The sequence below is a fragment of the Desmodus rotundus genome, chromosome 1 (genome assembly GCF_022682495.2).
Source record: "Desmodus rotundus isolate HL8 chromosome 1, HLdesRot8A.1, whole genome shotgun sequence".
Lineage (NCBI taxonomy): Eukaryota > Metazoa > Chordata > Mammalia > Chiroptera > Phyllostomidae > Desmodus > Desmodus rotundus.
Genome location: NC_071387.1, coordinates 8,410,442 through 8,427,058, shown reverse-complemented (window position 1 = coordinate 8,427,058; position 16,617 = coordinate 8,410,442). Strand labels below are relative to the sequence as shown.

General features: G+C 53.3%; 1 protein-coding gene across 2 annotated transcripts in view; it reads left to right on the top strand.

Annotated features, from left to right (window-relative positions):
- The window catches only part of OLFML2A (olfactomedin like 2A), a 28,391-nt gene extending 22,990 nt beyond the window's left edge, over positions 1-5,401 (top strand). For both annotated transcript variants that reach the window (XM_045196983.3, XM_045196984.2), the window contains exons 7-8: positions 224-409; positions 1,773-5,401. In XM_045196983.3, coding sequence (XP_045052918.2) covers positions 224-409; positions 1,773-2,377 — 791 coding nt within the window. In that variant the 3' untranslated portion in view covers positions 2,378-5,401. The remainder of the gene's footprint in view (positions 1-223; positions 410-1,772) is intronic.
- Positions 5,402-16,617: the final 11,216 nt, after the last annotated feature.

Below are 16,617 nucleotides of genomic sequence, written 5' to 3'. Positions count from 1 at the left end.
GTAGTAGAGTTTTGAATGAGTTTTACTTTCTCCTTTTCTAAACGTTCCACCTTTTTGCAATGATCAGACATTGCTTTGATCATGAGAGAAGAGAACACAAAAGGCCGTGAACGAAGCGTCAGGAGGGATTTAAGCTAGACTCAGAGACTGTGCCCAGGACTGTCGCTCTGACGTGGGGGGCACGCATCTGAGTACCAGACGCTGCACCCCTTGCTCCCCACAGGCAGAGAGGCCGGCTGTGAGGGCACCCTCCGGTCCGTGGACCCCCCTGTGAGGCACCACAGCTACGGGCGCCATGAGGGAGCCTGGATGAAGGACCCCGCCGCACAGGATGACCGGATCTACGTCACCAACTACTACTATGGGAACGGCCTGGTGGAGTTCCGCAACCTGGAAAACTTCAAGCAAGGTCGGGGACCCTGGGGGTGGGAATGGGGCAGGGGGTGGGTGGCCTGGGGAGAGTCCCCCATAGAGACTTGGCCCCTCCTCGCCTTGTGGTTTCCTGTGGTCCGGACTTCCCCAGCCTGGCCTAGCTCCGAATGGTCAGCCAGCCCAAGGAGGGGTGTCCAGGGCACCCCTGATTTGCTGGCACTGTGTCGGGGGTTGGAATGCCCCAGCAAACGAGATGGACATGGCCCTGCCCTCAGGGGTGTAACTTACTGCCAAGGAAAATAATCCTTCTGGTTTCCACTAGTGCTTATGATGTGCTGATCACCTGTGTGAGTCAGCTGTGTTATCTTTATAACTCCAGGAGGTGGGGGTTATGGCCCTGCCTTATAGCTGAGCGGGGGCCCCAGGCCTTAGAGGAGCTGCAGGTCTGGGCAGGGAAGGACAGAAGTGTAGTTATCAGATCTGGGGCATGGTGGGGAAGGGGTCATTGAGACCTGACCCACGCTCCAGAAATGCACAGTCTTGTGTGGGAGGTGGAGACTTAAAGAAACGATTTGACTATAGTGTTAGAGGGAGAGCTCAGGGGGCTGTAAGAAGCCAGCCTGGGGATCAGGGAAGACTTCCCAGAGGAGGTGATGCTGAGCTGAGCCCTGGAGGAAGAGCAGGAGGGAGAGGAAATGTGTTCCAGGCAGAAGGCCCAGTGTGTGCGAAGGCTTGGCAATGAGAGGAAGCGTGGTGGCACAGAGGCGGGGGAGGGCACAATGGGAGAGTAGGCTGAGGTGGGCCTTGTGCGCTGCATGAAAGACTTTGGACTCCGCCTGAGCCGTGGTGCCACAGGGTATGACCTGGAACAGCTGAAGTCCTTCCTCTGCCAGATCAAACTGACCCGGTCCCTGCCTCGAGGGGGGCATAGGCTGACGTGGGAAAAGCCAGTGAAAGGTACCAAGACAGAGGGTTATGGGAAGACAGAGCAGAAGCCCTCACTCAAGCTGGGGAGATCAAAGAAGCCTTCCTGGAGGAGGTAACATTGGCCCAGGGCTCTGAAAGATAAGGGGGCATTGCCCAAGCCAATAGGATAGGGAATGGCAGTCCAGACAGAAAGAATAGGGGCTGGTGTCAGTTTATTCTGAATCCTGGCTGTGCCACTCCATAACTGGTGACCCTGAACTCTCTGAGCCTGCTTCCTCCCCAGCAGATGGGTTACTGGAAGTCCTTCCTTCACAGGACTGCGGGATAAGATGTTTGGCCCAGCTCCAGGCTCATAGAACACTCAGTATCTGGCTTGCTGAGCCACTCCAGAGCCCTGGGCGGCCTCGCAAGGGCCCTGGGTGGGCAGAGGGTTACCGGAGGCCTTGGTGTGACCAGCTGCCCTATACACACAGGCCGCTGGAGTAACATGTACAAGCTGCCCTACAACTGGATCGGCACGGGCCACGTGGTATACCAGGGCGCCTTCTACTACAACCGTGCCTTCACCAAGAACATCATCAAGTACGACCTGCGCCAGCGCTTCGTGGCCTCCTGGGCGCTGCTGCCCGACGCCGTGTACGAGGACACCACGCCCTGGAAGTGGCGCGGCCACTCGGACATCGACTTCGCCGTGGACGAGAGCGGCCTGTGGGTCATCTACCCCGCGGTGGATGACAGTGACGGGGCCCAGCCTGAGGTGATTGTGCTGAGCCGCCTGGACCCCGGGGACCTCTCCATGCACCGCGAGACCACGTGGAAGACGCGGCTGCGGCGGAACTCCTACGGGAACTGCTTCCTGGTGTGCGGCATTCTGTACGCAGTGGACACGTACAACCAGCGGGACGGCCAGGTGGCCTACGCCTTCGACACGCACACGGGCACCGACGCCCGCCCGCAGCTGCCCTTCCTCAATGAGCACGCCTACACCACCCAGATCGACTACAACCCCAAGGAACGGGTGCTGTACGCCTGGGACAACGGCCACCAGCTCACCTACACTCTCCACTTCGTGGTCTGAGCGGGAGGGCGCTTGCAGGAGAGGAGTGGCAGTGGACACAGGAGCTCTCCATAGCGACTCCTGCAAGGGACTCAGTCAGCAAATATTTGCTGGGGACCAGGCCCGGGGCTAGGTGCTGTGGCACTTGGCGCAGCCGGCCAAAGCTTCCCGAGCACCTGGTGGAACCATGGGCGCGCCGCTTGCAGAGTGCTGTGCTGAGAGCCTCACGTGCACTGACCCACCCGTCCTCCCCACAGCTCCCTGGGAGGCAGAGACAGTTAAGCCCATTTAACAGGAGAAGACACTGAGGCTCAGAGAGACAAGGTCCGTTGCTTAAATAGCCTCAGTTTGGATCAGGCAGCATGCTGCCACCACAGCCCCATTTTACAGACCAGACTTGACCGAGCTGTCCCCTATGCATAGCCCTCCCCCTCTCTCCTAATCTGTCTTGTTCTGGCAACTCTGCCTCCCTGCCCAGGGCTTCTGAAAATCAGAGGCCTTAGGAACCAAGGCACTGATGTCAGCTGGAGGCCAGGCTCTGTGCGCCACCTTGGGCCCCTGTCTTGGCTGAGCTGTTGGTGGCCCCGGGCTTCGGGCCCCTTGGCTAATGTCCCTGCTCCTTGCCTTTGGCCATCCCTACCCCCTTCCCCACCCGCTGTCCAACCACATTCCAAACCTCCATGGTCACCCAGCCACCGAGTAGAAACCACACCCCAAGAAAAAAAACCAGCCTCTGGTTCCAGGAGCCCCTCCCTCTGCACTCATTTCGATTTTCTCTTCTTCATCAGTGCCGTCACTTGTTTCTGCTGCAGCAGCTGAGAAGGCTGCAGGCAGCTGCCTGCCAGCCACGACTCTACCAGGGTGGGGAGCTGGGCCAGGCCCCAAGGCTTCCTCTCCACCCAGAAGTGCTATCTTTGGCCACATACCCGAGCCATGAGACCGCTCCCCAGTCCTTCCCAGAGCCTTTGGGCCCGGGGTCTACCTTGACCTTTCTCTCTGGGTCTCTCAACCCACGACCTGCATGTACTCAGGGATTCTTCCAGGTCTGCTGTGAGCAAGATTCTAGGCCTGAGGCCAGGGTGGGGCCAGAATGAAACAGCTTCCCTCTTCCTCATCAGTCCCTGACCTGGGCATTAGGTGGGTTGGCCCACAGCCTGGGGGACTGGGGAAGGCTGAGATCTGAGCAGTCAGGTCCAGGAGAGGCATTGGACCTTCTGGTCACAGGGAGCAGCCAGAGCTCTTTTTCTGGCTTTCAGAGATACTGGTGCCAGGGCGGCCCCAAGCCCAGTGCCTGGCACCAGGCTGAGGCTGCACTGATGGGCCCCCCCATCCAGTGCTGCTGGCGGCTCCCTGAGCCTCAGACCCAAGCAGCAAGACCTGCGGGCCTGCCCCTCACCTGCTTCGGGCAGGACTGTTAGAGCTGGGAAGAAATGGCTCCCTCTTTTGCTGAAGGAGAAATAGGCCCAGAAAGGCTTGGAGAGTGGCTCAGGGCCCCACTGGGAACAGGATACAGCCAATTCCCTCCAGAAGGTCTTTGTCTAGATCCCTTACTCCCGTGCCCTAGAGGCAGCTCTGCTTGGGAGGGTGATAGACCACCCAACACCCAAGCGACCCCACACCTGCGAAGGGCATTTCCTTCTGGTCCCTGCACACCCCCAGACCCTGCTCCCCTCACTCTGGCCCCACGCCAGCTCTGGATGTATGTATATTTGAACACCCGGTTGCCATGGTAGGAAATCTAGCTGCATACCTAAGAGTGTCGGGAAGTGCACTTCGTGCAGAACACGTTTCTTTGTACTGTCAGGTGACTTTGCATCGTCGGGCATTGCCAGGTGACATTGTTTTGTAGAAGCAGTAACTCACCCCTGAAATAAAGGAGGACGATGTCACCCAGCGGAGTAAGGCCTGACTCACAGCAGCGGACGCACCCAGCCTCCCCCGCCCAGCCGTCCCCGCTCCAGGCGCAGGCTCTTCGGGGGGCTGCGTTTCCTCTGGCTTTGGGTGTGGGTTTTATAAGACTGTGTCTTTGATGATATCACAGCCCAACCATGTGAGAAGTGTCCATGCTCCTCTCTTTCCACTAATCGAGAAAAGGGAAAGTGAGAATGGACCAGTTTTGCAAAATGAAAGGGCAAAAGCCAAATTGTTGTCTGGAGAGATGATTCTGGCTGCAGCCTCCGCACACTCACTCAGCGACTCGGGCCCTGGTGTGTGGGTTATGTGGTAGGAACAGTTACAGTCCTCGTTTTGCAGGTGGTCAAACTGCGGCCTGGAGAAATGACGTCACTTGTCATGTAGGTGGTTAAATGGAGGGCCAGGTTTGAAAATCAGGAAACGCGATCACCTTCATCGACTGAACATCAGCAGTGGGTGCCGAGCGTGCGATGTGCTTAACCACAACGGCAGAAGGTGTGTGCTCTGCATGTGTCCATTCCACAGGCGAGGACACTGGGGTGGAGGGACTTACCCAAGTCCCTTCACAGAGCAGCTTAGTCTGTGGCAGAGCTGGCTTTCCAGGGCTGGTCGGTACCTTTTCTTTGCCACCTATGTGCCTCTGTAACAGCAGCTCCAAATGGCGGCCGTTGCTCATGTTCAGCGTGGCCAGATTGCAGACTACGTCCACATACGAGACCCAGGAAAGAGGTTGGGGGTCAGCTGGTAAACAGCCTTGAATGCCAAGCCGAGGAGTAACTGCCTCCAATCACATTTGGAACAGGTTAACAGAGAAGAAAAGTCCAAGTCAATTGGATTTATACCAAAGCCCCAAACTAGCTGTTCATTGTTAGCGATCTTGTAAGCAGTCATGTTTTCTGTTTTGTTTTGGCCCCTGGGAAGCTCAAGGTCAAATTTGAGATTATTTTTAACAATTCCAGTGAGTCTCCCACTGGACCCTGGCTTCATTCTAGCTTCTTGCTTTTACCTTTACTCTAACCTCTTTATTTTTATTCTATTGTATCTATTTTTATAAGTTGCCACAATACCTTTTTTTTGCAACAAGGTGGCATATACCTAAATAAATGCATGATCACAAGGTTGATTTAAAAGCTTTGACTAAGTGCCATGGGCTACAATCCTTATCATAACACGGACGTTCAATAACTTTTAAAAAATAGTTAGTTCGCCATGAGACTTGGTCCTGTTGCTCTACTATTGCTGGAAACTAATCTGAATAATGAACTAGGGCAGAAGAATCCAAGTCAGGCGGAAAACCTGACCCTCCCGGGGCAGAGGAGAAGCACATCATCCCCGAGGTGTTCAGATGCTGCCCTGCAGCACCCCTTCTCCTGTGCAGAGAGGGAGGCGGTACCTACACTCGCTCCCTGAGGGAGAGGGGTGCGAAGGGAAAGAAATGCTTTCGTGGAAAAGAGCATCACAGCACTGGGGCGGGGCCTTGAGCATCACTTCATCCCTGCTCCCCAAACCTGAGTCATTCACATACAGACTTCCTTTGAGATTCCCTTTTGTGCAGCATACTTGTTGAGGTCGTCCGTAAGTCAGGTTCCATGTGGAAAACTCTAGAATGTGATCTTGGATCATTAAGGCTGGGAGCAGAGGGGATATTCCTGGTGACTTTCTCCACCCTGCAGTTCTACGTAAATGAGAAAACCCAGCAACTGGCTCAGCAGAGAAAGCTGTGGCCTTTCTCTTGTCAGTGGCGATTATAATGCACACAGTGCTGGACCTGACAGGCATGCAGCTCTGTGCCCCAGGTCGAGGTTCAAGGCAGCTCAGTGGCTGACAGAGGCCAGAGGCTACAGAGTTCACTGGGTTTGGGGACCAGCTGGAGTTCTCTCTCACCCTTAGCAACTTGGCCCATGGCGTCCCCTGCCAGAAAGGGCCGTGGCAATATTTGTGCAGCTTTGAAAATCCCGAGGGAGATGGCCAGCACACAGGGGGCCTCCAGGAAGCCATAGCTACTGCTGCCATTGTCCAGTTAATGCCCTGCTTGGAGAATCTTCCAGCTCTCCTGGCAGTCCATGTCATGCACTGTGGGCAATCCAACGTGACTGTCACCCCTGCGCCGGCCACCGAGGAGCACCGAGCTGAGCAGGTCTTGTCCCTCTGCTTGAGAGCTTGCTGGGAGGTGGGGAAGCCAGGGGGCCGCCACCTCCACATGGTGGCCTTGTTGAGCCAAGGGGTCCCACATGCCTCGCTAAGGAGTATGGGCTTCTCTTGGAGCCACAGGAGCCACGGAGAGACCAACACCTCCCAACGCACCTCCATGTGAGAACAGAGCCTCCTCTGGTCACCTCTAGAGGTCCACCTTTGAGGACCACACCTCTGTGCTGTGGTCCTCAAAGGGGACTCCCTTCTGCTCTTTCGACATTCTCCCTGAGACGTCAAGCCCTAAAATCTCCCCTTGGCTGGAATGAGAAGGGAAGAAACAGCAATAACTGTCCAGAGGAACTCTCCCGGAGGTTGTAACATCTGAGAGAGTGCTCTGGGCCAGCCACGGGGCCCAGTCTTTATGGCAGTTTCCCTCCCAGTACCCCATGGCAGAGGCTCTGTTGCTGTCCGTATCTTACAAATGGGGAAACTGAGGCACCAGCTGCGCTATCACGAGTTCAGGTGGCTGGTGGTGACTGAGCTGCAGCGCTATCCTCTCAAAACATCACTCCAGTGGTTCGCAGGCCCGGTTCCGTCCGAGTCACTGGGACTGATTTAAAAGGTGCCCTGCCCGGGAGTCACTGCAGCTTCTGGGGACAAGGAGTGAGAGCTGCTGTTTTAAAAGCCCTTTGGGAGGTTTTGCCAAGCATTCGAGGTCGAAGGCTCCTGTCCCTCAGGCTCCTGCGGCTCAGAAGGAACACCCCAGGCATGATGGGGTGGGGGTAGGGTGGTCAGATGCCAGGCTGCACCCAGGAAAGCACGGTCTACCCGGGCTGTCCCAGAAAAGGAAACAGAGCGAGGGCGTGTGTCAGCTGTTTCTCCTCAATGGAGCGACTGCGGGTGGGGGTGGGCTCCTAGGGCCCAGAGCACAAAGGCTCCCTCTGCCCCGGGCAGCGCCCAGACACTGCCCTGCTCATCCAGGCCAGTCTGAACTCTGCCTACGTCTGGGGCCAGCCTCTCAACCCCCCACATTCCAGCAGGGACCCCATGAGGCAGGAACAGACAGGGCTTTCAGGATGCACGCCTGCCAGGGGATGAATTACTACCAAGAATTATCTGCCATGAGTGCGGGGTGGCATTTCACGTGCCAAAGGTTGTCTGGCCCTGCCCTGGCCCTGGCTGCTTGGCTCCGGGGCCCTCATTCCAACTGTGCAAGGACAGAAACTTTATTCTCTTCCACAGCGAGAGGCCTCCGCCCCTCACCATCTGTGCAGCACCCCTCCACGGGCCCCCAACCCCAGCCCCACCCAGGGGTCAGAGCCTCCCTTTTCTGCCTCTCAGCACGGAGCGGATTAGATAAGGGTGATTCAGAAGTCAAGTTTCCCAGGTCTTTTTAAGCCGGGGATTTTTATTGACAGGGAAAGTCATTGTTACAGAGATGTCAGCCCCAACCTGTTCGGGCTTCTCTGCGTGAGGCCCTGACAAGTGCAGACCGCTGATGCGGTGCACCAGGCTCCTGCTGGAAGGAGCCAGGGCTTTTGGAGCCAGACCGATCCTCGGTTTGAGTCTCGGTCCTGCCACTTACTTCAAGTCTCTGACCTCCATTTCCTCACCTGTAGAATGGGGCAACAACCTTGCCCTTCCAGGCACGTGGTGGGGTTGAAACGAGACAATGGATGTGGAAAAGCTCTAAGTGGAAATGGGGAGGGCGTACAGCAGGGTGGGGCACGAAGACTGAAAGGGGCCTTGAAGACAAATGTAGGGCCTCCCCCTCCTTCCCATCCCGAGGACCTCAGGCTGGGAGAGCCCCAAAATGAATTGCCAGCGAACCCAAGCATAACCGCGAAACTGATGACTTCCCTTGCCTTCTGTCACAGAGAGCAGGGAGGGCAAATTTCCTTCCTGCCGTGGGCCTGCTCAGATGGATTGGTAGTGACTGTCACTGGGAGCTACACACCAGACCCAGGGAGGACACTGAGCGATCAGCCATGTCTGCCACGAGAATAAAAAGTTTGGGTAGTGGAATGTATACTAAATTTTGCCATTTCTATTGTATTTTAGGGCACAGTCTAAAAAATAATACTTCTCCCTCTGCTTTTTACCTGGTTTTCTGTAACAGTCTCCACACTAATCTTTCTGCTTCTTCCCACCCTCTGAGCCCCCACTTCAGCTGCTAGACCAAATCTGAAAATGAAACCTTGGCCATTTCACTGCTTTACCTGCCGCTGTCGCGTGGCTCCTCCCATGGCTCTGAGGGTCAAACCATGCTCCCAGGGGTGACATTCAAGGCCTCCACTCTCCCTCCCAGTCTCATCCATGACCACTCACTTCCAAATATCCCAGCCACAAACCCCGTTGGCCTGAGGATCTTTAAGCACCAAGGTAAGGATTCAAGGCAGTTTGGAAAGTCAAACTGAAAACCCCGGGCCCAGACTCAGAAGATCAGATGGAGATCGGAAGGGCAGCCCCGAGGCCTCACTGCGTTTGGTGAGCAGTTTAACCAGCTGGAGGGAACTGGAAAACTTCCAGTCAACACTGAGTGCAGCTTAGCAGAGTTGTCATCCCGCTTACCCCTAACCACGCTGATGGGATCAGTCCTGAGTTGCCCCTGCAGAGGGGAATTCTCCCTCCTCTCTCTCCTGATTGCCCATTCCAAGACAAATCCCTTCATCAGCAAGACACAGGGCAGAGGCTTCCAGGCACCGCTGTGTGCAAAGCTTCTTTGTCCAGGGTCCAGGCGTGCACGAGGGTCCCTGCCCCACCGGAGGCCAGTGGGGTTCCTCCCCATTCCCGCTCAGTTCCCAGCTCTTGCTGATCCCCTGATCTTTCAATCTTTCAATTTACAAGGTCCGCCCCTGCGCTCTTGCTCTGGCCAGGCGTGGGGACGAGCCTTGGAGATTCAGATACGGCACAGTGCGAGTGCGCACTGGATGTATGTGGTCAATGAGCCTGACAGGAAGGGGCGGGGGTCGAGAATCACACCTGCGTTGCATAGCTAGGGAACGAGGATCTCATAAACAAACCTCGGTCTGTTTCCGAAAGATTGGCATCTTTGCTGAAGTCCCTAAGGAAGAGTCTAGGCTTGTTGAAGACACAACCATCTGAATGAGTTCCTTGAGGGAAAATAGCTTCTTTAAAGAAAAGAATCCAAACAGGTTTTCTTCTTTCTTTTTTCTGTTCAACTTTTTCCATTGACGTAATGTCAAAGTTATAGAAAAGTTACAAGAATAGCATGAAAGATTCCCATATCATCTTCCCCCAGATTCACCGATTAGTCACGTTTTGGGACATGTGCCTTATCATTATTCTCTCTGTGCACCTTTTTTTCTAAACCGTTTGAGGGGAAGTTGCAGATATGATGCCCCTTCCCCCCCCTGAAGACCTCAGTGCAGTTTCCTGAGAACATGGGCATTCACATCATCACGGTACAATGAGCAAAATCAGGAAACTGAAGTTGACATAATATTACATCTAGCCCTGGCCGGGTAGCTCAGTTGGTTAGAGCATCATCCCAATACACCCCAAGGTTGTGGGTTTGATCCCCGGTCAGGGCACATACGAGAATCAACCAATGAATGCATGGATGAGTAGAACAACAAGTTAGTGTTTTTTTCCTCTCTCTCTCTTTAAAATAAATTTTAAAAGTTAAAAAAATATATTATATCTAATTAACAGGTCTTACTCAAATTTGGCAATCCCCCCCAATGGTGCCTGTTGGGCACTTTTTTCCTGGTTCGGGATCCAGCCCAGGACCTCACCTCACGTTCACCTGTCTCGTCTCCTTAGGCTGCCTCACCCGGAGCACGTCCCCGGCCTTCCTTTGTCCTTCGTGACATGGCCACTTGTTAAGGGTACACACCTTTTATCTTGTGGAATACTCTTTCACCTTTCATTTCACTCGGGTTGTGCGTCTGGGGCAGGGACACCGCAGAAACGGTACTATTTCCTTCTCAGGGGATCATACTAAGAAGCACTTGAGGTTTCGTCCAATTATTAGTGATGGTTACTTTGATCCCTCAATTCAGGTGGTGTCTGCTACTTTTACCTACTGTACAATTACTATCTGCTCTATGTAACTAATGAATAACTTGTGGGGGAATACTTTGAGACCATTCGGATGTTTCCAGCATACTTTCACCCTCTAGCTTTAGCACCTAGATGAGTCTTACCTATACATATTATTAACTATACTCCGATGATGGCAAACGTGTGCCTTATCACTTCTATCATTGCTGGTCAGACTTCTGCAGCAAAGAGGAGCACACAAAAAGTGCATGTCTGTGTGCACAATGGGCCCATGCACCCTTACCTCATTCAGTGGGTTATTTACTTGACAGCCAAGTTCTTCCAGATTTGGTCAATGAGAGCTCATGCAGACCGGCCTCTGTGTCCTTTTGATGGGTCTCTGTTATTCGCTGAGCATGTCCTTACTTTCTGGCACAAAATATGCTCCAGACTCGCCTTGTACTTTCTCTGTCCTCACCCAGCAATTGGCCATTTCTTCAAGGAGCCCTGGTTCCTTGGTGGAGGATAGTTAGAAGCAAGGAGCTGGGCACTAGGTGAGCTCATTGTTCCCGGAGAATGCATATTGTTTCCGGGCCCTCTCGGTGGACAGAAGCAGGAAGCACACACACACACACACACACACACAAGTCCAGGAGTTCTTGGTGTCACACCCGTTCCAGTCCAACACCTCCGCGTGCACTGGCCTCCCCGTCTCAGATTTGTCTCTCCCTCCACAGCGGGGGGAAAGCTGGCCCTCAGCATCCTCAGCGTGTTTTGTTTTCCGCTCAGTTCTCAACACACGGAGCGGACTTCACACCTGCTAACCCACACCGCTACGAAAACCAGGCCTCGTAGGCGGAGTCCAGTATGTGCTCGGCACTCTTTGCATCTTTAGACCGATCGTCTATATCAAAGCTCTGTGTTCGGAAGTTACTTGGGTTAGTCCTTTTTTCCCTTTCAGTGTGGTTGGTTATTCATCTGAATTATAATTTGACAATTTATAAGCACAGAGCTACTTCACTTGAGATTTCTTTGCCTTTTCCATAGCTTGTTTTAGTTGTCTTATAAATAATATGCAACTGAAATTTTCATTTCCTGCTTTTCAGCTTGTCTTGCTGTTGTTCTAATCAAGGAAATTAACTCATTTACATGTATAGTAAAAGCTAATATGTCTGGTCTTTCCCCTGACATCTTGTTTGTGTTTTTCAATTAGTTTACCTCTTTGGTCTGCATGGGACAGAATTAAGAGCCCCTTTGCCCGCCAGTGCCCAGCAGGTAATGCTCAGCACACATCTGTGGGATGTTGGCCAACAGCTCAGCCAGTGGCTTTCCCTTGTAGCTCGATAAATAGAGCAGGGTCTCAGCCTCACCGTGGTGACAGCAATGACCGACTCAGCAGTTACCACTGAGCTGAGTAACTATGAAGATTCTTAGCCAAGGGCTTAGAAGTGATAATCACTGAAGAAACCCTGCCTGTTACTTAGCAAGCACTGACTAAGAACCAGGCATGGTGCTACATCGTCTTATTGATCCTCCCAATAACCCCGTTTTACAGATGGGAAAACAGAGGCCCAGAGAAGTAATTTTTGACAACGAGGAAGCAGTTGAGCTGGGATTTGAATCCAGATCTCACTTCCAAACCCACCCTTCATCCACCACGCGTCCCTGCCTCTGCCCACTCAGAAACACAGACACAGTCAGGCGGCTCCAGGAACCGCGAAGCTCTTGCTCACAAGGCCAAAGCTTCCTCAGCTGGACCCAACTGCCAGACAGTTCCCTAGGAGCCCTTGACCACACGGAGGTTCGTGTCAGGAAGTCAGACCCCTGAGGGGAGAAGGAAATACTCCTTTTATGGCTCAGAGGTCTACCACCACATCATGTCCTCTCTCCCGACGTGAGCACGGATTTAAAAGGCTTGGATGCAGCACAGTGGCCGTGTGCACAATGACAGTCAGCACTGACCAGAACTTATCCTGGGACACGCCCGGCACACTGGGGTGCTCAGCCTCAGCGCTGCCGACATCTGGGACCAGGTCTTTCTTTGTTGGGGGAGGGAGGGGGCTGTCCTGTGCATTGCAAGACGTTTAGCGGCATCTCTAGCCTCCACCCGCTGGATGTTAGTAGTGCCCCCCCGCCCGGTCGTTACAGACAAAACTGTCTCCAGACATTGCCAGTGTCCCCTGGGGACAAAGTCACCCCCCGGTTGAGAACCACTGCTTGCCTGTATTACGTTAATTTAATTCTCACAACAACCCTATGAGATTGGTACTTTCACGGTCCCCATTCTACAGATAAGGAAGCCGAGGCACAAAGGTTACAGGCCTATTGCCAATGGCAGTAGAGAAGGGCTTAACCCCAGGCAGTCAGAGCCCAGAGGTCACAGTGCTTCACTGTGCAGGGCAGCCCATCTGACTGGACCTTTCCAAAGAACAACTGGGCAGAACGTTGTTCAAAAAATGCAAACAGCCCTGGCCGGGTGGGTCAGTTGGCTGGAGTGTCATCCCGTGGCCAAAAGGTTGCAGGTTTGATTCCTAGTCAGGGCACTTACCTAGGTGGTGAGTTCAGTCCCTGATCCCAGTTCCGGTTCCAGGCATGCACGGTCCCTGGTCCAGGTGGAGACCGGAGGCAACCAATCAGTGCTTCTCTCTCACATTGACGTTTCTCTCTCTCCCTTCCTCTCTCTAGAAGCAATGAAGCAATGTTCTCGGGTGAGGGTTAAAAAAAACAGCAAACATGCATACCATTTGGACCGCAGCCGTGTCTAGTACTTCACTGAGAGGAAATGTATCCACAGCGTGCTCACCTCATCGTCTGCACTCACGAAACACTGGAAGCACACGAAGGCCCACCCAGAGGGGACTAGTCTGCCTCCCCCCAGGCCTGAGCGCTTGAGCACTGAGCTCCAGCCAGACTGACACTTTTTAACCACATCATTTATTCTGCAGACATTAAAAAGGGTTATGCAGATCTGTAGTAACACGGAAAGACGTCTCTGATACTTGATTACGTAAAAAAATTCTTTTAAACCACATGCATCGTGTGGTTTATTTCCGTACAACTGTGTACACAGAGAGCAAGGGGGAAGGGCCATCTGTAACAGGAGGGACTGCAGTAGCCCTCCTGCGCGTTAGGACACTATCTGGTGCAACCCCTAGTGTGAAAGGAAAGCCGGCACAAAAGCCACATATTGTGTGATTCAGAGGGAACGTCAGACAGGCAAATCCATCGCCAGGGGCGGCGGGGGATGGTGAGGACGGGGGAGTGACTACCGATGGGTTTGGGGTTTCTTGATGGGTGACAAAAATGTTCTGGAATAAGATAGTGATGATGGTTACACAAGCCTGTGCATTTACGACAAACCACTGAACTGTATACTTTCAGAGGATGAATTTTTATAGTCTGTGAATAATGTTTCAGTAAAATGAATTTTGACAGAACTGCCAGGAGAAACGGACAAACCCAAAGCCATGATCAGGAAGCCAGTGATGTGATAGAGAATCTATGTGCCCCAGGAGTCCAGGGGGCCCTTGGAAAGAGGAGCTAAAGTTAGTTGACTATCAAAAGGGCCTGGGCAGCTTTGGGGCTGACTGTTGGCTTCGGCACACACAGGCACGTAACCATTTCTCCCACCATTTGTCCGGGAACCCTCCCCTTTACTCTCTGCCAATAGGCTCTCGGGTTAGAGGCTACTCCCTTTAGTGGGCTTTAGTGGAGCCAAAGGACAGTTTGAGGGATGAAGCTCTAGCTCCACCCTCGTCATCTGCATCTGCCCCCATTCCCACCCCTGGGTAAACTCACAGTCCAGGTTTAAAAAAATGTGCTCATGTCATTATGCAATCACCGCAGGACAAAATCTTCACCCCCACTTCCAACTAGACCGACCTCCCAGGACCCAATCCAAAATCACTTAAACAGCAGAAAGCCCTGGGCAGGGCACTCAGGATTGTTAGTCCAAAGTTTGCATAGCCTCGTGAAGGACCCAGATTCTCGCTCTGTTGGTGTGGCCACCCTAACGTGTTGGTCTCATCCTCTGGGTGGAAATGGCTGCAGCAATTCCGGATGTCACACGGCACCTCTGGGGTCCAGAGGCGGGACAGAGATGGGCTGGTTCTTCCCAGAAGTCCTCCTGCAGACCCTTCCTTCTCTCCTCATAATCAGGGCCAGGCCATGCGCCCTCCCTGCCCCGAGCCACTGGCAAAGAGAGGAGGACCCCTGGGATTGGCTCAGACTCATCAGGATTTACTGGGTGTATTAGTAAACAAGTTGGTGGAGGGGGCGACACAGAACAGAATCTAGTCTTTGCAGCAAGAGAGGAAGAGGAAGCAGCAGCCCACCGTGGTGGCCACATTGGAATTCCCTCTCCAGAGGTCTTGCCCTCTGCCAGACATGTCTTTTCTCAGTCTCTCCAGGGTAAGGCCTCCTCTTCCTTCACACTGCCCATCACCTCCTCCAGAAAGCCCTCCCTGTCCTCACTGTCTAGGTCAAAGAACCAGCCCTCTGTGCATAGCGCTGGCCATAGTTACAACTAAATAATTACATGTGTCATTACTTGGGTAAAGTCTACCCCACAGAGGGAGTTCTATCCTTTATTTCCAGGACCTAGTCAGAGTCTGGCACACAGTAGGTACTCAATAAATGGTGAGTGGCTAGGCAACTGAATCAGTGTGTCACAAGAGGCAGATGTGAGGTCTGGAAGGCGATTTCAAGAGCTTCCTCTGGGTGGTGGGATTTCTGATGGCAGTGCACACACGGCAGAGAGCTCACGCTTAGGTGGGGCTCCATGAACACCCTTGTGTGAGCAGCTGGGCAGTGGATGCGGTCATCTTATTTTCCTCTCCGTCTTTTTCTGGGTGGTTCAAATCTTTTTCAGTGACGTGATGAGCATCACTTGCAAGGGGCTGAGTCGATTTTACTAAAACAAAGGCTTTATTATTATTCTTTTAAACAAAACGTCACTTTCAACCCTTTGGTTGTGGAAGGAACCGGTGGGGTGCTAAGAACTTCCTTCCCTTGTTTTGTTTTTCATCCTCCCTCCCTGGCCTCTCTCCAAGTTTGTCACAAAGGCCCGAAGAGCTGCAGTGGGCTCAGAATTAGAAGTGAGGGGGAAAGGTAACTTTCCATGAGAGAATCATATAGGTGTTTGGGTTTTATGTTTCTTTTTCTCAAAAAGCAAGAATCTAGGGGATTTGAAACTTCTGGCTCTTTTAATAAAGAATTGGAATCTGTTCTCAAAGACATGCCCAGGTTATTTAATAATGTGTGTGGATGAAGTGTTCATTCATTCAGTCAGTCAGTCAGTCAGTCACTGCTGTCTGCCCCCGTGCCTGGCCTGTTCTGTGTGGGGAACACAGAGATGGATCAGATCTGGCGCCCGTCCCCAAGGAGACAGACATGGTCACAACTGTCACTTCAAACTATGACTAATGCTCTAATGAGAGCCGGGTGGGCACTCTAATGAGAGCAGAGGCTGACTGTCATCCAAGGGAAGGACATTTGAGATGGGTTTGGAAGAACACGTAGAAGGTTGCCAGGCAGAGAAGGGGTGGAAAGGCATTCCAGGCGGAGGGAACAGCTGCACCAAGGCACAGAGGCTGGGACAACCCAGCGCCTGGAGTGCGGAGGTCCGGAGCGTGGCACGGACAGCCGGGCTGCCTGGGCTGGACCCCTGCCTTACCCCTCTCTTAGCTACGAGCTGGAGCAAGGTGTTCACTGTCTGTCCTCAGTTTCTTCATCTATTAAGGAGAGATAATGACGGCACCTCCCCCCCAGAGTTGATGAGGGTCAACCCAGATAACCCCCCTGAAGAGCGTAGACCAGCCCCTGCACAGGGGAGACTTCAGTGAGTTGCTGGCTCCTGGTTCTGGAAAACCCTGAAAACCCTGCAAAACCCTGGTCTCAGACTTCCAGGCTCCAGGATGGAGAGAAAGTGGATTTTGTTGTTCACGCCACCCAGCTGGTGGTGCTTTGTCACAGCCGCCTGAGAAAGCTACTACAGAGTCCAACAGTGGAGAGACCTGGGGTTGAGTGGACACGGAAGCTAAGGGACAGAGAGGACAACGCTTGGTTTCTGGTTGACACAAGAGGTGGAAGGAGGTGCCATCAACAAGAAGGGAAAGGTGGGGGGGAAGGGTGGACACTGTTGCTTGCTCATGGGACACATCCATGGCATGAAATATGCCGGGATGGGGGGCGATGTGGGCCCCTGCTCT